General features: G+C 45.7%; 3 protein-coding genes across 5 annotated transcripts; 1 reads left to right on the top strand and 2 right to left on the bottom strand.

The window, feature by feature from the left end:
* Window positions 1-799: 799 nt before the first annotated feature.
* Window positions 800-6,655, bottom strand: LOC112889271 (BTB/POZ domain-containing protein At2g30600). Of its 2 annotated transcripts, none has more exons than XM_025955823.1 (14): window positions 6,058-6,655; window positions 5,701-5,952; window positions 4,737-5,576; window positions 4,319-4,648; window positions 3,979-4,119; window positions 3,281-3,442; window positions 2,333-2,545; window positions 2,198-2,245; window positions 2,048-2,106; window positions 1,828-1,960; window positions 1,658-1,732; window positions 1,500-1,580; window positions 1,336-1,404; window positions 800-1,242 (listed from the first exon to the last, which is right to left on the bottom strand). In XM_025955823.1, the coding sequence occupies exons 3-14, from the start codon at window positions 5,532-5,534 to the stop codon at window positions 1,021-1,023; spliced, it is 2,331 nt and encodes a 776-aa protein (XP_025811608.1). In that variant the 5' UTR covers window positions 5,535-5,576; window positions 5,701-5,952; window positions 6,058-6,655; the 3' UTR covers window positions 800-1,020. The 2 variants fall into 2 exon arrangements, with proteins under 2 accessions (XP_025811608.1, XP_025811607.1); XM_025955822.1 differs by having other exon boundaries at window positions 3,979-4,206; window positions 6,058-6,653.
* Window positions 6,656-6,977: 322 nt separating this feature from the next.
* LOC112889758 lies at window positions 6,978-9,961 on the top strand. The gene is made up of 5 exons (XM_025956529.1): window positions 6,978-7,213; window positions 8,343-9,050; window positions 9,142-9,246; window positions 9,317-9,385; window positions 9,501-9,961. Exons 2-5 carry the CDS (start codon window positions 8,773-8,775, stop codon window positions 9,793-9,795), a joined length of 747 nt encoding a protein of 248 aa, XP_025812314.1. The 5' UTR covers window positions 6,978-7,213; window positions 8,343-8,772; the 3' UTR covers window positions 9,796-9,961.
* Window positions 9,962-17,407: 7,446 nt separating this feature from the next.
* Window positions 17,408-20,828, bottom strand: LOC112890181 (E3 ubiquitin-protein ligase RING1-like). 2 transcript variants are annotated; one of them, XM_025957060.1, is made up of 2 exons: window positions 19,512-20,828; window positions 17,408-17,848 (listed from the first exon to the last, which is right to left on the bottom strand). In XM_025957060.1, exon 1 carries the CDS (start codon window positions 20,529-20,531, stop codon window positions 19,557-19,559), a length of 975 nt encoding a protein of 324 aa, XP_025812845.1. In that variant the 5' UTR covers window positions 20,532-20,828; the 3' UTR covers window positions 17,408-17,848; window positions 19,512-19,556. The 2 variants fall into 2 exon arrangements, with proteins under 2 accessions (XP_025812845.1, XP_025812844.1); XM_025957059.1 differs by having other exon boundaries at window positions 17,408-17,832.
* Window positions 20,829-22,870: the final 2,042 nt, after the last annotated feature.

The following is a 22,870-nucleotide window of genomic DNA, read 5'->3' as shown; positions in this document are numbered from 1 at the left end:
CTTTTGCTTTGTCCATAATATGTGCAAGAGCGTCCACTGCTAAGTTGAACAGCAGGGGGGACAGCCTGCCTGAGGCCTCCATGTGTCTTGAAGTAGGGACCATTTTGGCCATTGATGTTGATACACACCCTCCCCCCTTTGACAGTGTCCATGATCCACCCCCTCAATGTCTCAGAGAAGCCCTTCCTAATCATAACTTCTTCCACAAAGTTCCAGTTGATACTATCATAAGCTTTTTCGAAATCTATTTTCAAGATCACTCCAGACATCTTAGAGTGCAGTTCATGGATCACTTCATGTAGTATAACTGCTCCATCCAGAATAAACCTATCTTTAATGAAAGCAGTTTGACTTGGTGAGATAAGTTGTTTTGCCACCCTGGTAAGTCTCCCCATGATTAGCTTGGTGAATATCTTAAAGCTGACATTTAGCAGACAGATTGGCCTATATTGCTTAACATTATTGGCATCATGAACCTTGGGAATCAGTGTTACCACCCCATAGTTAAGCCTGGCTATGTCCAACCTCCTCAGGTAGAAGTCGTTAACCATTGCCATCAGCTCCCCCTTGATTGTTTCCCAACATTTCTTGTAGAAAGTAACTCCAAAACCATCAGGCCCAGGAGCTGTATTGTCTTTCATACTAAACACAGTTTTCTTCACCTCCTCTTCAGTGAAAGGTTTGGTAAGATCATTGTTATCTTCCACACTTTTTCAAAAAAAATTATTTTAAGTATACATATATCTGAGCGTCTGCTTTTGTATCATATGTTTTAGAGAAACAAAAAAGAAAACGACCGTGGAAACAATCTTTGTTATTCATTTGATAAGCTCGATCAACACTGCCAGCATGTTTTCCCTCGAGTATATTTATCTTCAAACAAAAGCATATATACAGCATCTTTTGATATGCAACAAGAAGACAGCGAAATTCAAGCAAGCCCGTATGTCCAGCAGTACAGAGCTATATATGTACACGGTGTAAGTACAAAGCCAATAAAAAAAATGGCACGGTCCTCTTCTAACGGAAGTAGCCGTAGAGCTCGAGGAAGCAAATGCAGAGGTTCCAAGCGTTGGAGACGCTGCCGGCGGCAGGGCCCGTCAGGGCCACCCTGAAGAATCGGAAGGGCAGCAGGGCCGGCGGGCCAACGATGGGCCACGACGCGAACTGCCCGGGATGGCAAATGGTAGCATCACCGTCGTGGACGCGGAGGCTCGTCCAGTTCCGGCCGTCCATGGATCCCTGCGATGCAGACTCATCAGCTTCACTATGTAGTTCAGCCTCTCTCTCCATTCAAGATTCCGCAAGGAATATAATTGAAAGTACTGCAGGTACCTGAAGAACCCAGGACCTCATGAAGGTTGTGGAGCCATCCTGTCTCACCGTGTAGCAGTTGCACATCAGCTGCACAACAATTCGTCACTTCACTACTGTATGTCTTGTATTAGCAAGCAACGCAAGCAAGCCAACTGAGGCACCAACAGATCCCAGAAGCTAACCTGATGGTCCTGCCCGATGTCTACCATCCACCAAGAAAGCTTCTTTCCATCTTCAATACAAGGCCCAGCAAAGCATGTCCCCTAGAGTCGCCACATGCATATCATGCTTAATATTGTTCTCCATTTATCAGCCATAATTCCCAATGATATCATCATACCTGGTAATTCTTTGAAACCAAAGCCTTTGGATCCGTGTGCCTGGAATTCGGGCTGCTTGCCACCACAGTGATATTCTAATTGCAGAAATAGATAGATGCTCATCAGTGAATAAACCAGGCTTATTAGTTACTGCACTGAATCACCTCAAGCACCCCCCCCCCCCCCCTACCTTGGCTAATACAGGATTCATCCATTGATGTTTTCCAAATGATGTTCCGGCATAGTAGATAACACCATTGCTATCACCATCAGAGATATACTGGAGCTCTTTATAGCTTGAGCGCCTGTGCTGAAATCTCTCACTGAAAGATTTAGGTTTCACATACAAATACCAGTCAGCAATACTGTCAATCCTTACTCCAGTCCGATTCAAGTCAACACATACTCACCATTCATATGACGTAGGCGTCCATTGTCCAGCATGAGAGAACTTGATGGCTTCTGCAACCTGTGGTCCAACAAGTAATCAGGTTGTACACTTACAGTCCAGAAACATGCACCAACTGAAAAGATTAAACTCTGGAGCAAGCAACACTAACCAGCTGTCTGAATGCTTGTATGCGGTTCGCCAGATTACTTCTCTCCATCTGCAGAGAAGCAGCAAGCGCTATAAGAATCCATACAAATTATTCAGCACAAGTTGTTTCAGGTATAACACAAAAAGCAACACGTACCCTCTTTAGCATTGGCAGCTGCATCAAAGGGAACCTCACAAATGGCAGTAAAGTACCGACGGCGGAAAGCCTCTTTCCAAAGAGTTGCTCAGGTGTTGAAGTTCTCAAGAGCTTATCTACTGAAGTCCAGTAAAAAGTTTCACAAGTCCCCATGCACCATGTTAAGATGGCATCCAGAACCCTCTCTTCCAATGTTACCGTCATATCGCCATGCTGCAAAATTACTACTAGTATGACCAATGCCAAAAGAAATGCCTCACCACTAGTTTCAGTGTTTTACAAATGGTGTGCATCCTCTTTGCAAGTACATCTTCCCACACTTAGGCTGTAGTTCAACACAGATTCATTTATTTATGTAAAATAATAACTGAAATGATAATATATAAACCAGAAAATCTTAACCATGTCCGAACCAAAAGAACTGGAGAGCAAATTTTACTTCCATTCCTATCCAAACTCATAATTCCTTTTTCCCTGACGTTTAATGAATGTACAGGTTCATTAACAGAGTACGCATGAAGATATATACAATTATTAATAAGGAGATATCAGCATAATTAATTGGCAAGCCTTGCGACCAGAAAAGGTTACCAAGGGCTAAAGCCACAAACTAAGAAAGTCACATTTGTTTGTCAGGAAAATGCAACAACAGAACTGATAAAAGTGAAGGGCTTCAGTGGATACAACTACAAAACCATAAGTTTCTTTTCTCATAAAATTGCCAAGCTTATGTGAGGCGGCTCCTGGCAATCTACTATAGCTTCAAGATATTACACATGGCATTTAGCATTAGACCACTAACATCTTGATTATCTGGTAATGCTGAATCGTGATAAACATCTTAATCTATGTCTCAAGGACACCAATGTATTTAGTGAGTGCAGTAGGATGATGTACCAAAAACAGTTCTCCTCAAAAAAATGTACCAAAAACAGTTATATTACTTGCCTGAAGAATATCCTTAAACGTTGCCTCATCTAACAAAACAAAGTCCGTGCAAGCAGTTGTGCAATAGTCAAAGTGCGTTGCAAAATTCCTCTTGCAAACTTCCTCAAGCAGTTTACAAGATGGGATTGATGAAACCGCCTGTAAGACTGAACATACTGTGTCCTGCAAGAACTTTCAGGGGTCAGTCTACACTGAACCAGCTACAAGTTCACCCAAATTTGCAGAAGCCATTTCCCTTAAATTTGGAATAAAACTAGAAACTAGTCTTGTTGGATGAGCTTCTTCCAGTAGGACACGCGAGCCCTGCATGTATAACGCATGTGGAATGTATTAATATCTCATATACTTTATTTCTGAGACTAATGGCCCCACTACATATTGTCACGACTACCACATGCCACTGCAAGTCTTGAGTAGCCAAGATATAGCTTTTACTAATTGCAAAACGGACAATAGAAAGGCCTGAAACTGTAGCAGAAGTATAAAGACATGAGATATTGCATAAAAATAAAATTTTACTTTCTCAATATGCGGATGACAATGCATGCAGAATGAAGTGTCACAAGTGCCTTTTTAAGAACAACACAGCTATACAAACTGGTGAAAATGAATTACTCATTATAAGCAGTCTTTAGTTCCACTAAGTTGTACCAGCAAGTTTTCTTGGTGTAGTTTCTATTGGAAGAAAACATAGGTACCTCTGAAAGGCATTCCATTATTTGTTTACAGCATTCAAACTGAAGAACAGTGATGGCGAACTGATCTGATAATAGAAGCAGCTGCACCAACACTGATGTAATATCCTGGGTATCCACCTTAAGCTCCCCGTGGTACATAAACTGAAGGAGGAGAAAGAATGCTTCAGGAGGAACATCTTTGAAAAAGACATCGGAGGCACTACTTTCCTTCATCCCGTTTGTGAACATCTGCATGTTTGTGCTCATACTTTATTTATGCAAATATATGCATGATGCATAGCACTTAATGACCCCGAGATTTGAATCTGACGCAGGAAGTAAAAAAGGAAAACGAGTCTACCTTGGCAAGCGGCATGCTCCACAGGCTAAGGATAAGCTTGTGACCCTTGGCAACAAGACCATGTCCATTAACATAGATATTTATATCACTATATTTGCCATTTGCAAGGAACTGTCCAATTTTCTGTGAATTAATTGGGCCTTTGAGAGGGGATGAACCAAATTTGTGATCTTGAAATCCGCTACTTGATAATTTTAAGAGTTTGCCAGATGCAGAAAAATTCTTATCCACTTCCAAAGAGATGATGATTTCTTCACAACACTTCACCAATGGTTTGACTTTAAAATGCGAGCTCAACTCGAGCAGAGAACTTAGTAGCCATTCAGCAATCTGAACAGACAACAAAATGAATGCCTTTCAGTTTCCAGACTTGGTCGATTTTGAGAAAGAGCAGACATAGCAGGTCAAAGCAGCTTACCTGTGTGGAACCTGTGTAGATATACTCAAGAAGGGAGTGGAGAACTGGGTAGGATACTGATGGAAGTTCAATGGTAGCTCCATCCACTAGTTCAAAAGGAAAATCTCCAGAAGCACAGAGGACAACTTTGTGTGCAGGAACAACCTTTCTTTCAGTGCCAACCACAAATATTGCATCAGAGAAGTCCCAACTCTCCAGAAAGTCTGCAAGTAGCCTTTGGTCAGATTCAGAGTCATCTCTTGTGGCTCGTTTCCCACAGCATAACCTTTGCTCCGAATGAACGTAGTGGCTCCAAAGTATGCTGTTTTGGGGAGCTGATGGGAGAATGCTTATGTTCCTGTACCCTACGTGCTTGTCCCAGCTGGATAGGCCGACGTACTGAACATTTGGGTTGGGATCGGGATCGAGCCACTGGAACAGGAGATTGGTGTTGGGATGCCTTCCTCGGCCGATGCTGATTAAGCCGTCGTAGATGCTGATCCAGTAGGCCTGGAAGGAGGAGGAGCAGCACAGGCCGAGGGCAACAACATCAACAACGGTGCTTCCATCCACCTCGATCCTGAGCCGTTTGTTCCTGTGGCTGCCCAAGATGACAGTGTAGTGGCGGCTGCTGTCCATTTTGTAGTGGTAGTGCTGGCTCCCAGGCTGCTGGCGGAACACCAGGGTGACGTCGTTCTGCGCCGATGCCTCGAAGGCGACGCAGCCACGGCCAGGCTTCCCGAAGCGAAGCTCCTCGCCCCAGGCGCACTCAAAGGGGGCAACCGTCAGGGATCTCTTGCTCTCCTCGACAAATCCCATTGCTGTCCGGTGGATTGAATGAACTGAATGGCTCCCAAGATGCTAAAATAAAAGGGCAGAGCAGGGATTAACAGCAATCGAATGGACAAGTACGCAAGGCGTCGAATTGCTTGCTGGACTGAATGGCCGATTTGGAATTGGATCCGATTAAGAAGCAAGGCGATACCTTTCGAGACGAGCCCTTTCCAGGCAAATCACTTGCCAAGAAGATGAAAAGAAGGTCCGGTCCGGTCCAGATGGGAGGTCAAAGGAGCTCGATTGCAGTTTGGTTTGTTTGCAGCTGGAACTCGATTACCGTCAGTCTGTCTCTCACTCCCTCTTTAAGTCTTAAGTCTCCATCCAGCCCCGTTTGATCATGTCCAAAAATAGCTCCGGCTTCTCCTTCTCCGGTGGAGCAGTTTTTTTAGCTACAGATTATCTGGTTGTAAAAACATTCGGTAAAATAGCTTCTCTAGTTATTTAAAATGATGAAATATTCATATTGCCCTTATATTTTCTTTTTTTATATTTCTTTTCTTTTTACCTTTTCTTCCCATTCTCCATCCTCCTTATCCCTCCCCCCTCTAGCTCCAAGCGCCGCTGCTCCCGTCATCGACCGACCGCCTGCTCCTGTCGCCGCCCGGCCTCCCGCTGTGGCCCGTAGCATCATGGGCTCCCGCCGCCACCTCCAGCTTGGCCTCCTCCCGTGGCCCGCAGCGCCATGGGCTCCCGCAGCCACCTCCAGCCCCCCGCGGCTGCTGCTCCCGCAGCCACCCGGCCTCCTGCACCCGCCCGCCCCGCCTCGGGTTCCCACCGCCGGCCGGCCGCCGCTTAGCCTCCCGCACCCGTTCGCCACCTGCAGGCGCAAGGGCTCGCAAGGCAGAGCGCGCGAAGAGGCTGGTGCCACGCGCGAGAAGGCGGAGCCCGGGGCAAAAAGATGGTAGGCGTGGTGGAGGAGCCGCGTGAGCTGGTTTTTTTTTTTCTTCTCCTCCCTCTTCCAGCTCCTCTCAGGCCCCGTTTGGAATAAGGGAAAATTCGTTGGAAGGCCCTGAAGCAAATAACGTTTCCTTCCGTGGCCCTGAAAAACCAAGAGCCCTTCTGTGGCCTCTTTTTTATTTTCATTCCTTTCTATGGTCCTCCCGTTACATCTGTTAGGCCAATCTGTTAGGGTTTGATGGTTGAGGTGAGGAGCCAAAATTCTTGTACCGAAATACCCCTCCCACTCCCACACACAGCCCCGATCCCATCTGAGGCCCTCGTCTTCTCCTCGTACTTCTCCTCGTACTGAGGCGCGCGGAGGAGGATCTGCCAGGGCGCGGCGCACGGAGGGCGGGCGCGGAGGGGCGGCGCGGCGCGCGGAGGGGGGCGCGGAGGGCCGGCGCGCGGAGGCGCAGCGCGCTGAGGGGGCGGGCAGGGGCAGCGCGCGGAGGGGGGCGCGGAGGGGGCGGCCAGGGGCCGCGCGCGGAGGGGGGCGCGGAGGGGGCAGCCAGGTGCAGCCAGGGGCGGCGCGCGGAGGGGGCGGCCAGGCGCGGCCAGGGGCGGCGCACGGAGGCGCGGCGCGCGGAGGGGGGTTACCAGGCGGCGCTCTACCTCGAGGCGCTATCGCGCTTTGTGCTATCCATGCACGACCCCAAGGTGCTCCGCCGCTTTGACCAGTGCCGTCCCTCGCCCGGTAGCTAGTCCCCCTTCTTGCTCCCCAGGTTCGTGGCGTTTCTTTTTCTGTTTCGTCACTTCTTTCGGTCGTGCAAAATCTTGGTTTCCGCATTGGCGGGATAGCAGGTCTATGTAAAAACTTATGAAGATAGTGTTTACGAGCACAATGTAGGTCCATGTAAGATATTTGAAGAAAATGCTGCAAAATATTGCGCAATGGTATCAATGAAGTTGTTATCTGTGTAGTGTAATTCCAGTTTATCTATGACCTTATCATTTCCTGAAACCATCAATGAACTGTACAAGGGAATGGCATCAAGATCCTCACAAGTAGCATCTGTATAGTGAGTGACTTATACTTGGTGAAATTGCAGTGTGACCTCACAAGTAGCATCTTTTATGTCTAAAATTGACGGCAGTGTTCCAGATCTATCAATTTGAATCTAAATATTATTACCTGTTTGATATATTGTTTCAATGCTCTAACATGTTAATGGTATTGTGAAACAATCATTTATGCTTCTGATGGCAGATAACTTAAGTGTGATTTATAGTATTTGATATTAATGCATGAATTGAAAATAGCCGGTTATCAGATTATTATAGGATCTAGAGGCTAGATTAGCTCCCTACTTCAGGATGCGGAGACTGGGGTTGGAACCCTGGCTGGTCCACCCACAACTGTAGCGAGGGTGGAACCACGTTTCCAGTTATCAGATTATCATCAATTGCATTTTGGCAGCTAGAACCTGTACTTGGTGAAGTTGTTGGTTTAGGGAATAACGGTTGCTTCTATGGTTCTACCCTAGTCATGTTTCGTAATTAAGCACATAATTCTACATTATCAATTGCGAAATTGTGGGGGCAAAAACTTTTCAGAATGAGCAATTTTATTAGAATCACGCCATTATCAGCTGAGCTGCACATTGTCTGTCCTACTCCATCAGCACACTATTGCCTGGGTTGCAACAGATCTGAAATGTAACATGCATCCTTAGATCTAGACTTTACATGCAAGACTTCCAATGGATATAAATAACTTCTATAATTATGTTCTAGAAAAAAAAAATTCTCTTGATTCTCAGTGTTGCTTTGACCTGCCCACTGTGCACTTGCTTACATGTGAAGCTCTTGTTTCTAACTGTCTGACCAGGAACAATTTGCTCATGTATGTAGGATAATATAATTGACAGGATGGATCCAAACTCAACTTATTTGTTGGAAATTAAGCTTCTTGGCAATCCAAAAAAGTCAGAAAGGATGTCCGTTGTTTTTGCTTTGATAAGGTTGTTGACAGTGATACAACAAATTTGAAAGACTTGGTCGATGAGATCACAGATATGTATCCACCAGGTTATCTAGAAGTAGCACATGTTCAGTACTACGATGCAGATTTAAAAAGCTTCCCAGTAGTTAATACCGACCAAGAGTTGATGTTAATGTTTCAGAAACATATTGACAGCAAGGTTGTGCACATGTTCATTGCATACAGTGATCCATCAGGATGCTATGAGCCTATCATTGAGTGGGAGGGTTATCCTAGTAATAGCAAACAATTTTCTGAGCCAACCATACCTAGCATGTGCCTCTAGAGAACCATGTGGACATGTATTACTCAGTTGAAAAATTTAGATTAGCTTATGCTCAACTAATCCCAGCTATGGAGGACAAGTCACATTGGCCTCAATCTTGCCATGGGTTTTTCATGCATCCACCTTTGTTAAAGGCCACAGCTGGTAGGAGAAAGACAGAAAGATACAAAGGTTGTACGGAGAAGATAAAGAAAGGACAGCACAAATATCCTATCTGTAAAGATTATGGGCATCACTGGCCAAGTTGCAAGAAGGGCAACCCAGAGGATATTGCAGCACTGCTGGCTGTGAGGTAATAAACTATACTTTGTTTTAGTACTGGGCTAACATGAAACCAATTTGTACACAAAAATGACACCTTTGTTTATCCCATACTTCTGTAGAGGACCACCAAAGAAGAAGAGAAAGACTACCAAGGTATCAACTGAGGAAAGTACAGTACTTTTTGATGGTGAAGCACCAGCATCCTCTATGACTTTTCCACCAAGGTTCTCTCTTTCACAATCTTTTTATGTGCATCTTAATATTCATCTAATTATCTCTCTTTATTTCCAATAGCCAAAGTGTGCAACCTACAACTAAGAAAAAAATTAGAAAAGGCACATTAGATTCTGGAGACTCAATCAGGTAATATATGCTTCTAATTCTGATGTATTTTATTTTGCTGCAATCAGCCTTGAATACAAATCAGTCTTATTTTATCTATAACACTTGATAATTTTTATTTGTTATACATATATAGATCCAAGTCAGCAGGTAGTGCAGGTAGTACAGACCAGCCTGAGCCCATTAGCTCTGAGTTTCCCATGGCTAGGGAAAATCCACTTGTTGCAGCTAAAGAAAAAGGGAACAAGCTAGCTAACAAGGCTAAACAAAAGGGAAAGCTCATGAAGCCCAAATCCAAGAAGCAAACTGAAGACAAAGGAAAGAAGAACGATGTGTCATTTGAAAGCCCTGCAATGGCCACAAGAAGCAAAAAAGTTGATTCTTGCAGCCCTGCAATGAGCACAAGAAGCAAAAGACAGCTCAATTTGTGATTTACCATATTCTGAGCTTGTTGAACTCGTTTTGTGGAGCTGTATGTTGAACTCGTTTTGTGGAGCTGTATGTTGAACTCGTTTTGTGGAGCTGTATGTTAAACTCATTTTGTGGAACTGTATGTAAAATTGGCTAAACATTCACTGCAATGTTCATCTTGCTTAAGGTTTACTATTGTTATTTCATATGACATTTCATATGTGCGTACCGTCTTATAGTTTTTTCTCAAAATTGTGGGAGTGTGCAGCTGAACAGAAGGATTATTTTTGAACAATTCATCACCTGCAAAGACAGCTGTCATTTGATTATTTTTGAACAATTCATCACCTGAACAGAAGGATTCAGAAGCTATCACCAGTGCTAAAGGCTATGCTGCCCCTGAGCTTGCTGATCCAGGAGCAGATGGCATCAAAGCTGATATTTACAGTTTTGGTGTGATTTTACTAGTGCTTTTGACTGGGCAAAAGGCTTTTGACAGGTATGTATTGCCTGCTCTCACACTTTTCAAGTTTTGTACAAAAGTTGCAGTTGGGATTTCTAACGGAACTTTACCTCTTCAGTTCAAGGAAGCAAAATGAGCAGTTTCTAGTAGATTGGGCAGCTCCTCATCTCGATGACCTTGATTCTTTGGAAAGAATAACTGATTACCCCAAAGCTGCTGTGTTGCAACCTGATTACCGGAGGACTTAGGGTAGATTCCACTATTATCTACATAAAAAGGAGTGATCAACAAACTGCAGTCTCTTACTCATGCAGAAATTGGTGAGCTCATCGGGGCCAAATAAGGAAGTTGCTGTTTTTGCAGAGCCATAGAAGGAAGCGTGATTTGTTTGAGAGCCTCGCAGGGGGATTTCGCCCAGGGGTACTACGGTCTTTTCACACTCACTTAACTGGGACTTAACTGCAGATATAATGGGAGGGCCGTGGAAGGGAACGAAAATAAAAAGGAGGCCACAGAAGGGCGTCTCGGTTTTCCAGGGCCATAGAAGGAAGCGTCATTTGCTTCAGGGCCTTCCAGGGAATTTTCCCTTGGAATAAAGGAATGAAAAATACAGGAATAGGAAAAAACGTAGGAATCAAGAAGATGAGAAAATCACAGGAATTCAAAACACAGAAAACTAGAATTGTTGTTGTTTGGATTGCAGGAAACCAGACGGAGAGAGAACGTGAGAGACAGAGACGGAGAAAGAGCGAGCCTTTCTTTCCTTTGACTCGGAGTGGATTTTTTGATTCCTGTAACATGCACACCCGTAGTTTCCTTTCCTGCGGAACGGATCGCCGGTTTCTTCCGTTCCAAACGTAGCAGCGTGTTTCCTTTCCTATGGATTGTATTCCTACAAAAATCCTTTGATTTTCCTTTGATCCAAACGGGCCCTCAACGGGAAATTCGAGGCTCTGTCGGTGGAGCTGCTCTGCTTCCATCACTTTGGCAGGGCTCTGGCTCTCGCTTCTCTGGCGAAGGGGTTTTGTAAAACGGCTTCACCCTGGCTTTTATGAATGAATTGAAGAGGTCAACTGTCCAATATGCCTTTAGTTTGTTGACATGTCTATGTGTTTATATTTATGTTTGCACTCAGTTAACATTTTTAATTAATATAAAAATAAATAAATAAATAGAAATATTAGTTGCCTAATAATCATTGTCTTGTTATCCTAATAGAGTAATTTTGAAAAAAAACTCAATCCTCACATAAACCATATAACCATTGATACATGCTCATGATGATCTAGAAAGAAAGATTGACCATGCAAGGTCATCATAAAATCTATCCATGGCCCGATCATTAGATTCTGGAGTTGATGTATCTCCTGCATAACGAAGATGTTTTGTATATCTTGCCAGTACAGTGGGCACATAATCAGGATTCTGATCACATCTGCGAAAATCTTTATCTTATGCATTGTTCTCACGAATGAAGCTATGAAGGCACATGGTTGCGGCAACAATTATTTTTTGCTTATCCAATGGAAAACTCGGCATTTTGATAAGTATTCTCCACTTTATTTTTAACACACCAAAGGCACGCTCTACCGCATTTCGAATACTTGAATGCAAATGGTTAAAGTGTTCAAGCTCACCATTTGGAGCAAGACCCCTCTTCCAATCTGGCACATGATATTTTGCTCGCTTGTATAGTGCCAAGTATATAGATCTATTTGGACATCTAGCATCAACAGCATAATATTTTCCTAAAATCACATGCAAACTTATATGAGTTACAAGTTAAATATTTTCATGTACACACTTGTTCGCAAAAGCAAGGATATATGAACATACCAGAGTGCGGAAACTTGTCCTTATCATGCCTTAGTGCATGAAACAACACATTAGTGTCATGCATGATCCAGGTTGCCTAATCGATGCATATGTGAATCGCAAGTCAAAATCAACAACAGCAAGAACATTTTGTATCTCTTTGCCACTTCGGCGAATGTATCTGATAAGGTCATGTGGAGGTGGTGTAGCTGCAATGTGAGTACCGTCCAGCGCTCCAATACGATCTTTAAAATATGGCATCATCCTACGATCATTAGCAATCCTTGGATGTGTAGTACGAAAATTAGGATCAATTTGCCCGATATAGTCATCATACATACCCACCACACTATTCAAGACTTCGTCAAATTTTCTACTAATGGTCTCACCAGAATGATTGAAAATACCATGCATTGCACTGTTGGACATACCATGCCCACAATAAAAAAACATAGCAAGGGATTCTATTGAACTCATAGCAAGGGATTCTACATAGCAATGACTGGAGTATCTACTCACGAGCAGATCATATAGCTAGTAAAATAGTTGTGAATCCATCTTGAACAACTTGTAGCTTTGTCCAGTGTTAAGTCTTTCCAGTGTCCAACTAAAGCCACTCTTATGGAATTATATGATCATTCTCATCATGATATCATGTAATATTTAGAGGCAACAAGAGCAGTAGTAAACAGATTATTCTGAGCAGTCCTCATTAATACCATAGTTTTCATAGTCCAATCCTCATCAGAACCACTATCATCAGTTTTAAGAGAAGAAGAATCAGATCTGTGCATGAGATAAACAACACTCATTAAAATAATATCAGTATTACAACCTCACAGAGTCGAAATTATTACAACATATTAAAAAAATATTCCAATTGCAAGGATATAGCGGTGATGCTACAAGCATCTTGCCAAGACAAATAGGATGCTTTCTACTTAGGCATATCATTTCTTATCATCCACTCATGCTTCTTTGTCAACCATTTAAATTTCTCCTTGGGAGCGTCCAAAGTCATAAACATTTCTCTTTCAGCCCTTTGGGTAAAAACAAGAGATGCTATAAATGCTCATTGGTCGATGGAACAGCACCACATTCCTTCACCAAAAGCATGACATCCTTCATGGACCAACCAGAATTATCCTCCCTCTTTGCAATGGACTCACAAGATGCAGTTGTTCTCTCATTTATCTCCACAATCTTACCCATCTGTTTATGAAACCAATGATTAGTACTTGTTTTCGGCTTCTTCCCTTTGGTGTTGTAAGCCCCTCTACCTCTCTCCGCCCTCCCACTTATAGGTGTCACCTCTGTCGATGTTTAACCGGCTGCCCACCGAGGGGTATGCCCAAGGTGGTAAGTTTTGGGTGAGGGAACGCCGAGATCAGGAACTCGAAGGTACAAGGAACACAAAGCTTAGACAGGTTCAGGCCGCTAGGTGCGTAATACCCTACGTCCTGTAGTGGTTTGTATTGCCTTAGGTGCAGAATGATCTAGAGATCGTATTTTGAGAGGGGTCCCTATCCTCCCTTATATATCCGAGAGGCCAGTGTTACAAAGATATTAACCAACACCAGCTAAGGAACCGTACCAGAACATATCTTGAGTAGATTCCCCCTGTATTGGTTAGCCTTATCTCCTATTTAAACGGAATAAATAAGAGATAAACAAGATGAATAAGAGATAAGACGGACTTAATCTCTTAGACCTCTTTAAACTACGTTATGTACCCAGTCCCGTGGCCCCGGGTCTGACAACCTCCTCTGGCTCACTATCATTTTATTCATTGAAGGGTTCATCTTCACCATCAACAGGAATGGGACAGGTACTACACCACTAGAAGCACACCAATGATTATCACCGTTGTTACGACGGTCTTCAAACATAATTTCCAATTGTTTCTCATTCTAGATGCCTCTGTTCTTAAATCTGGTGCAGCCCTTTATTTTCTGTAATGCAACAAATATTCTTGAGTCACTTAAAAAGCATGACAGTGGACAAACAACTAATTTTAAGTCTCATACCTATGTTGTTTCCTTCCACCAGGTCCCTGTCATAACAATATCCTTTCCTGATGCACTCCATTCTAAACCAGTCTGCTTAGTAAGTTGCTTCCAAATATCATAATCACTTTTCAACTTATCCTATTTATTCTTGAATTGTTTTCTATATACACAAGTCCAATCCTATCCTAAAACCTTCTTATCATATTCAAGTACCCAGTCTTACTCAAATGCGTGGTTGAACGATTTCCTTTTTGCACTTCGTCTGCAAAAAGCTCACAGGCTATTCTAGTGTTCTCATCACACCAATCAGCTTCTCTGTTGCCAACAATATCAGTACTATCGATACATACAGATAGAGGTACCTCCTACTAGTGTGTCCAGGTCAAGGAGAGCGCGGTTATCCGTAACCACGCGCTAAACTTCTGGGCAACAGGGCGTACGACCCAGGCCTGATGGCTGGGGGCACGGTCGCCGGACCTCCCTCCAAGCACTAGCAGGTCCGGTGCCTCCGCCTGCCCGCAAGGACAATGTGCTCAGGAACGGCTGTCATGAGGTCGGACCACCGCGGGATGGTCCTGGGCCCCCACGTGAAGAAGTCGGACCCCCAGGGGGCCTGAGCGTCTGGGCCTGCTAGGGGGCCCGGACCTCCTATCCCTCTGGGGAGGAGGTCCGGTGCTGCCACGTGTCCCTGCGGGAGCGCCTGCTAAACCAGCGCCGCCACGTGTCGGAGGGTTCCAGTCTTCTGCGAGAAGGCAACCCAACTACCATATTAAATGCGAGTGGTTGGGGTGAGAGTGCCTGAGATAGGGTATGGGCTGCCCTCTGACACGGCGGGCAGGTATGGCCGACATCACGGTAGCCCACCAGTTACCGAGGCGGCGCGTCATGTCACCGCACCGCGTGCATGGGCGAGGGACAAATAGTCACATCACAGCGCCGCGCGCGTGAGCAAGGAGTTATTATGACCTGCTATAGGAAGACCACGGTGTGCACAGCAAAGGCTACAGCACGGCAGGTCAGTGTAGCCCTCTCGCCTGTCAGTAGGAGCTGACTCTACAGCGACAGCACGACCCCCACTATGCTGACAGGACGGCACAAGACCAAATCCAGACGGAGGACATACACGGAGGCTGATGAGGACGATCTCCAGATCTGAGGCATTAAAGGCTTCAATGTGTACGTATGTTGCCGGATCCACTTGTCGGGACCCCGCTTAGTGTACGCGCTCCCCTTGAGCCTATAAAAGGGAGAACGCGCACGTTAGAACAGAAGTCCCAGAGGCTCTAAGGTCTTCACACACACAAGTTCCACGAACACACAAGATTCACAAGCTCAGGCAATACATCTCACAGTGGACGTAGGATTTTACACTCCGGCCGCCTGAACCACTCTAAATCCTTGTGTGCTTTTCGTGTTCATACGCCTGTTGATCTAGCATTTCTTGGCTTCTCCCAAACTCATCCTAAACTAGGATTAGGCAGATGCATTCCGCCACCCGGCTGGAGAAATCCTCCGACAAGTACCATAAGTACAAAACATCAAGTAGCTACATGTTCCATTTCAACTCAGGTATATTGTCCATTCCATTTTAAATCAACTATGCTAGACATTCGATTTTAAATCAACTATGCTAGACACTGCAATATTATCCAGGAATTTGGTAGCAAGAGAAGTATTCTTATATTGGATTGGTAAGGTCAACATCCACGCTTGCAGGGGCAGCACGAGCCGGCGCCTGCGGCCTAGGAGCATGGCCACCGCGTCCCCCGCATCGGTGGCTCCTTGAAGTGCAACAGTTTCTTCGGCATGTTCTTCTGCTACCGTTGTCTGGTTCCCGGTAGATGTCGAAGCCGGCGCCGTATGTGCTGCCAGCACGCTAGCGAGCCACTCCGTCACACCTAGCCCTGCCGCCATGCCATGCCTTGTGAGGCTGTCGTGCCTTGCCAGGCCGGCGCACCCAAGCCGGCCGCCGTGCCAAGCTCGGCAGCCACGCCCTGCCCCGACGCGCTCAGACCCGCCGCCGCGCCCCGCCCGGCATCAGCCTCCTCCTGAGTGGATCCGTCGATTTCGCCGCTCGGAGTGGCCTCCCTACGCGCCGAAGCCGCCGGCCGCCGGAGGGGATTTATGCCGCCGCCGCTAGATTTTGGTGAGAGAGAGAGCTGCCACGGCCACTGCCCTGCCCTGACTCGGCGCTCCGGCCCTCCGCACCCGCCCTTCGCCCACCCCGACCGCCACCCTTCTCTCGCTGCTGTGCTGCCGCGGGCACCTAGGGTCAGGGTTGGCAAAGGGTGAGACGGAGTCGGACAGAGCCACGTTTTCCGGCTCCGCCTCCCCCAAAGTGATCCAGAGAGTGTCTTCATCCCGTTTGGCGGGGCTCCGGCTAGAGCCGGTTTTGGAGCCGCTCGTGGAGCCTTGCCAAAGGGGTCCTAAGTAGGGTAGTCTACTATTTTCAAAAAAAAAATATTTCCGTATTAAAGAAATAGAAAGAAATCAAGCTACCGTGATGCACTCAAAGGGAAAAGATAGGAGCAACAAGACGTGTCGTGCTGGAAGAATCCAACGCTACCAACGAATGGTGCTACTTCGTTTTCTTCCCATTGGCAGCACGTGAGCATCCGAAATATCTGCAGACACTGGAGGTCCAGACTTTGCATTTTCCAAGATCTGAAAACAATATTTTGGTTTTGGAAGGCTACTGGCTATCTGCATGCAGCAAGATTTTTGGTTTCGGTGGGATGCGTTTATCGAAAACCTAATGCCATACTCTATCTCTTTGTGTTGAAACTTTAACGGTGATTCTTGTAAAACTAGTTATTTAAGATTTAAGTGCTTCAGCAAACCCATGTCCCTGATAATTATTAGCATCGTCAATAACCCATCGTAACTTCACACCAAAATGAGAGGGCACAATACTTATTCCTTGACGCGAGATGCAACTGCCAATATCGTGATCGTGTTTGTTTCAACTTCTGATCGATTCTAAAGGCTCGATTAATCCGCCGTGCATCCGGCCTCCGGCCTCATGGCTCGTACCTATCGTCGAGACCGTCCTTATTCTGCCCTATTGCCATGTGCACGCCACACCGTCCACATTCGATGCCAAGAGAAAGAAAGGCAGGCAAGAAACAGAGGAGAATGAAAGAGGGGGGAGAGAGAGAAGACCACTCTCATGTCAGTGTGGATACTAGGAAGGGACTTACTAGCCAAGCAACCAAACATAGCCTATACTCTCTGTACACCACCCTCCCCCAACATGGCAACATGGGTTTTTTTTCTTAATCGAGGACTCGAGGTGGAGAACAAGAATCCGATCATTCTTTGCCTTTATTGGATTTGCACTAGAAATTAAGGAATAAGTATGGTATAACATGATCTTTGCTCAAACATAATCTCACAGCAAAATCAGCATCATTACAACAGAATGACCTTATCCCCATGGCATACTGTGTTGCCCTTAGAAATCCTGTTTATACACTAGTCAAGTCGAGAACCAAACAGAATGCAACTTTGATCATCCATTTTTTTTCCTTTTTTATCCTCCATCTACGGCAGCGAAAAGGTAGTCATGCTCCTAACCACCCTAAGAGGAAAAAAAATAATCCCTACACCAACATCCAAAGTACCAAAATTCCATCTTTCTATTCTTTACATCCAGGTACCAATGAGAAATCAAGCAAAAGCCTTCTCTTCATTAAGGCAAACAGGTTACAGTACCGCACCGGTCTTTTTTGTTGCATCGTATGTCCCCTACCAAGCATCGTTATCTTGCCCTGAAATAGAAACCACCTGCCAATCAGTAAGGCATCCATCTATGTACCACCCAGAAATTGCAAATGACCATTTGAAAATATCTACAATCCACAAAAATTAGACAGCATTGAACATCTAATGTGAAGAAATCATGGTAGGCAAATTTTAAAGTTCACTACAAAAAAAATCAGTTCACTCCATGCTCCTCCCATCCATAAAAGAACTACTACCTCCATCCCAAATTACAATTCGTTTTGGCTTTTCTAGATACATAGCAAAAATTATGTATCTAAAAAAGTCAAAATGAATTGTAATTTGGGACGGATGGAGCACAAGTGAATGTGACATTGAAACTAACAGGGTCTCCAAGACACTGTTTACTGATGGAATTTTCCATGTTCCTCCCATCCATAAAAAGAACTCCTACAAGTGAATGTGACATTGAAACTAACTGGTTCTCCAAGACACTGTTTACTGATGGAATTAACTAACTGATGCAATACAAAGTCCCAAGCTTGATAAAAAGCAAAGGAACCCACATGAAAAAAAGTAACAGCTATAGATGCCTACAGACTTTAATCTTAAAGGAAAATAAATAGCACAACTGCTTGGTGCTTGAACAAGCAGGCTAAGGCTTTAATTCTATATTTCTTTCTAAAATACAAAATTCTTTGTAGTTAATGATGAAATTCTAATGTTCCTTAATAGCTATTACTCTTTTAAGTTAACTGTCATTTTATAAGGTAGCTGCCATGGTAAAACTAGTACACACGGTGAAGCACTAAAATTTAATTATAACTGAAAAGGAAAAACAAGACCATGACATGATGCTAAGCTAAAAAAAAGACTAGATAAAGCATCACTTCGAGTAATGCTCCCGAAACATAACAAGAGCCAGGGTAAACTCAACCTTGAGAAAATACCCAAGGGTAAGCACTTGGCAGGGTGTACACTTCCTAAATGACTCCACCTTTTGGTCCGCATTTAGCTAGGTGTACAAAGGAGATTACCATTCATTTTGACCTAGTTACAACATCAAGCCATACAGAATTACCAGACCAAAAGGAGGATATGTTTTTAATATCTACGGCATGACATCATAAGACATTAACCTATGATATAAGTATAGCGGTCAATAAATTGCAGCCTACTGCAGCTTGCAGGGTGCAACTCCTTTCAAATCAAGCACTGCAATGCACTTCTTTTTAACAAAACTATATACCTCAATTGAGTATGAACATTGAATCAAACTAAGTGAGGTAAAACAGAACGTCCATAGGCACTGGTAAACGTGAAGGAAAAAAAATGTAAGCTGTCTGACTGCTTAGTAAACCATTTTCCCGACAGAGGGTCCATCAGCAGTTGTGTACTGGCCATCGGTTACTAAAACTGGTTCCATCCCATGTGTGCTGGCCATCAGTTACTCTAGACTCCGACTACCATCCATGCTGGTACTCACCAAATATAGAATGCCGGGACCGGGAGAAATTACCCACGCTAAGGTTTGGTAAAAATAGGAAAACAATGGCATAGAAGAACAGAGTGCAGTTACAAGTAATCGCCAGTAACCGCTAAACATAATCAAACACAATAGTACATATTGCTTCCTGATTCCAGGACTAGGAATGGGGCAACACCAATCGTGTTACAGGAAGCAAGCAACGGACATAATAGTAGTTACTTAAAAATGTAGGTTTACCTCTTTGTTTTGCAGAACGGGTCTTTACCAGAAGACTTTGAGGCCTCAGTCGAGATCATCATATCCGCTTTGAGTTTGAGGACTGCCGCCGCTTGCACCATGGTCGTTATTGTTGGCACCAGAAGGAGGCACGTCATCATTGGTAGGATTGCTGGACTCGGCCTGGGCAGCAGCACCGAAGGCGGCCCTGAGAGGCCAAGGCAGCGATATCCTGAACCTCCTCTCGGCCACCCTGGGGGAGGAGGCAGCGGGAGCGGGGGCGGGTGCGGGGGCGAGGGCGAGGGCAGACGACGCGCGCTGCTGCTGGTGGTAGTCCGGGTCGTCGGTTGGCAGCTCGAAGCGGCAGACGGGGCAGGAACTGTGGAGATCGAGCCACGGGAGGATGCAGTCCTTGTGGAAGACGTGCTTGCAGGGGAGCTGCTTGGCGGCGGCCCCTAGGTGGAAGTCGTCCATGCAGACGGCGCACTGCGCGCCCCCGTCGGCCTGCATCATGTCGGCGGAGACGGCGACGTCGGGGAGCGCGGCGACGGCGGACTTGGCGGCGGGCGGGGTGCCGTAGCGGTTGGGGTCGTTCTCGGCGAGCTGCTGGATGAGCTGCTCGAGGCCCGAGGGTCCCATGAAGTAGTCCGCGAGGCTGACGCCCGGGGCGAGGAGGGGCGCGGCGCTCCCGCCCTCGAGGACGATCTGGATGGTGGCGCCGCCGGAGAGGAGGCCGCCGAAATGGTCGTGGAGGAAGTTGGAGGGGTCGAAGAGGCCCGGGACGGGCGGCTCCGGGGAGGGCGGGCCGAAGAAGGCGGAGAGGTCGCCGGGGTGGCGGAGATCGAAGGAGGGCGGCGGGGGGAAGAAGGCTGCGGGGGCGGCGGGGCTGTCACCTGGGTGAAGCTCCTCGACGAAACCGCCGCCGCAGCGGGGGCAGAGGACGTCGTCGTCCGGGGAGGCGGGCGGGGAGATGGAGACGGTGCGGTCGCACTGGTGGCAGTAATAGCGCAGCGCCGCTGGGGAGGACGACGAGGACGACATGGATGGATTTCCTTTAGGGTTTGGTGGGATCCGATGGAATCCGATCGATCGATGGGAATCAATCCGATCTCACCTCCTCAATCCCCTCTTCCTCCCTCGAGCTCTTATTGCTACTGCTACCCTACTGGCTACTACTACTAGGTTGGATGGGATGGGATGGGATGGGATGGGTGAGATTGTTGGGGAAAAATTGAAGAAAACACCCCTCCCCCACCCCTACTCGGCAACTCTTCCAAACCTTGGAACGAAACCAAGAAGAGCAAGCAAGCAAATCGTCTTTTTGTTTGTTCACCACTTCATCACCGAGTCCTCGGATATTTTATTTCGATATCGTACGTGTCTGCCTGTGGGTCCCGGCGTGGACTGGGCTACTCGGTCTACTCTCAAGCAATTTTGGGTTCATCGGGAACTCTCTCGAACCAATCAACATTGTTCTGTTCTCGCAAAGCTATACTCCTAGTTCTAGAATTTTTTCAAAATTTATCTAAAAAGTAAATTACATTTTACCCTATTTTGAAAATAGGTGTGCATAGAAAAATCAATTAAAGCTAAATATAGGTAATAAATAGAGGCAAATATAGTTATTATATCTCTAATATGCATAGAATTTCTAAAATAATTTATAGTGGAAACATAGGGAGCACTACAGTTTTAAAAAAAATTGCTAACATATTATTCAAAATGTGTAGGTTCCATTATGCGTACGCGGCCGTGGTGTTATTAGATAGTGCTCATTTTTTAAAAGGATAATTAGTTGATGATACCATACATACTGCACTAGACAATAATAAATTTTGGTGCATCATACTTATAAGAATTGAAACGGTCACGTCGATTCCGAAAATGGCCGGCAGCTAAACCTACTTGAAATGTGTATCATGTATTATGATCGGAGATGACCTAGCACACAATGATTTAAGATTTATACTGCTTCAGGCAAACGTGCTACGTCCAGTCGGGGGTCAGTCGGATATATTGATTGAGTCCAGCTGCTCGTGAGGGTTGGAGAGTTACAAACTTTCGAGTGGAGGATGAATCTCTTGGATTTCGGTCCGGTCCCCTTTTCTAGACGGCTGATCCTTCGTTTTATAGTCAAGGGGTCCTCCTTACAGGGAACTAAGTGCAGAGAAGGAGAGAGAAAGAGAGAGTTCCTTGCCCCGTCGATCGGGGTCATCAACCCAGTCAGTCGGAGTCTTCGGACGGCCACTGTCCATGTCCTGTCCCGGAGTGGCCATCTCGTTCTGCCCCTTGTGTCGTACTTTGCCAGTCGGAGGAGGAGACCTGCGCTAATAAGCGCGGTATGGCAGTCACGCTCTATCCTCAATATTACACTCCGTCATTCCGCCATGGTAGAGGCGTGCCCGCCGCATCGTGATGATGTCGTTGTGTCCCGTCCACTCATAAGGACGGTCAGGTGAAACAGTGCCTCTTCGCTTTGGCAGCGAGGGGCACGGCAACCTCTGTGGGGGGAGTGGTTGGTCTGTATAGCAAGTTGACTCCGGTGTGCATCTTTATCCGTCACACCTGCTCCCGGGGCCAGCTAGTACGCAGGGTCTGGCTGTCCTCGGCCTCGCCGGTTGGGGATAGCGACACGCATAAGGCGAAGCCTGGTCAGGGGACCTTAGTTGGAGCTATGGTAGGGACACAGTCCCCAATCGTCTTCTAAGTCGGGGACGTGAGCCATACTTTTTCCAACCGGCCGGTTGGTTGGGATCATGAGCCTGGATAGCCTGAACGAAGCCGCGGCCCGCGAAGGTGGGCATTCGTTCTGGGTGCTATATTTAGGCTAGTCTGAATATCAGCGAGAGGTAGTTTTAGGGTTTAGGGTCCATTGGGACCTCAGGTCCCTGGACCCGTGGTGAGAAAAGAGATAGAAATATAACAAAGAGAGAGAAATATAACTCACGAACAAATTTAAAAATCAGGCAAGATAAAATTAAAAGACAACCATCCATTATCTATTTGTGCCACCACTTAGGGCAAGTACATTGCTACACATCAGCGGTGTCATAGATCGTCTCATACAAGTTCACGTAGGATTTTTGATTAGGTGGCGGACAGAGAGTGAGGAGAGAATAAGGTGGTTGTTTTGCGAAACAACTGTCTCGTAGACTAAAATTTAGGACTATAAAACCATTTTCTCACCATTGTATGAGCTGTTGCTGCCATGCAACTCACAATATTTTCTTTTTCTATGCAAAAATTATAGAATTATGTATTTACTATGAGACAACTTATAAAACAACCCATTTTGTTACATCATCTAAAGATAACGTGACGATGCATGAGACCGCCACTTAGATTAGACTAATGTACATGCCCTCCCTTATGTACACGCG

Source organism: Panicum hallii, chromosome 4, assembly GCF_002211085.1.
Source record: "Panicum hallii strain FIL2 chromosome 4, PHallii_v3.1, whole genome shotgun sequence".
NCBI classification, from domain to species: Eukaryota; Viridiplantae; Streptophyta; class Magnoliopsida; order Poales; family Poaceae; genus Panicum; species Panicum hallii.
The sequence above is the reverse complement of the archived record's forward strand: the minus strand, read 5'-3'. Positions and strand labels throughout refer to the sequence as shown.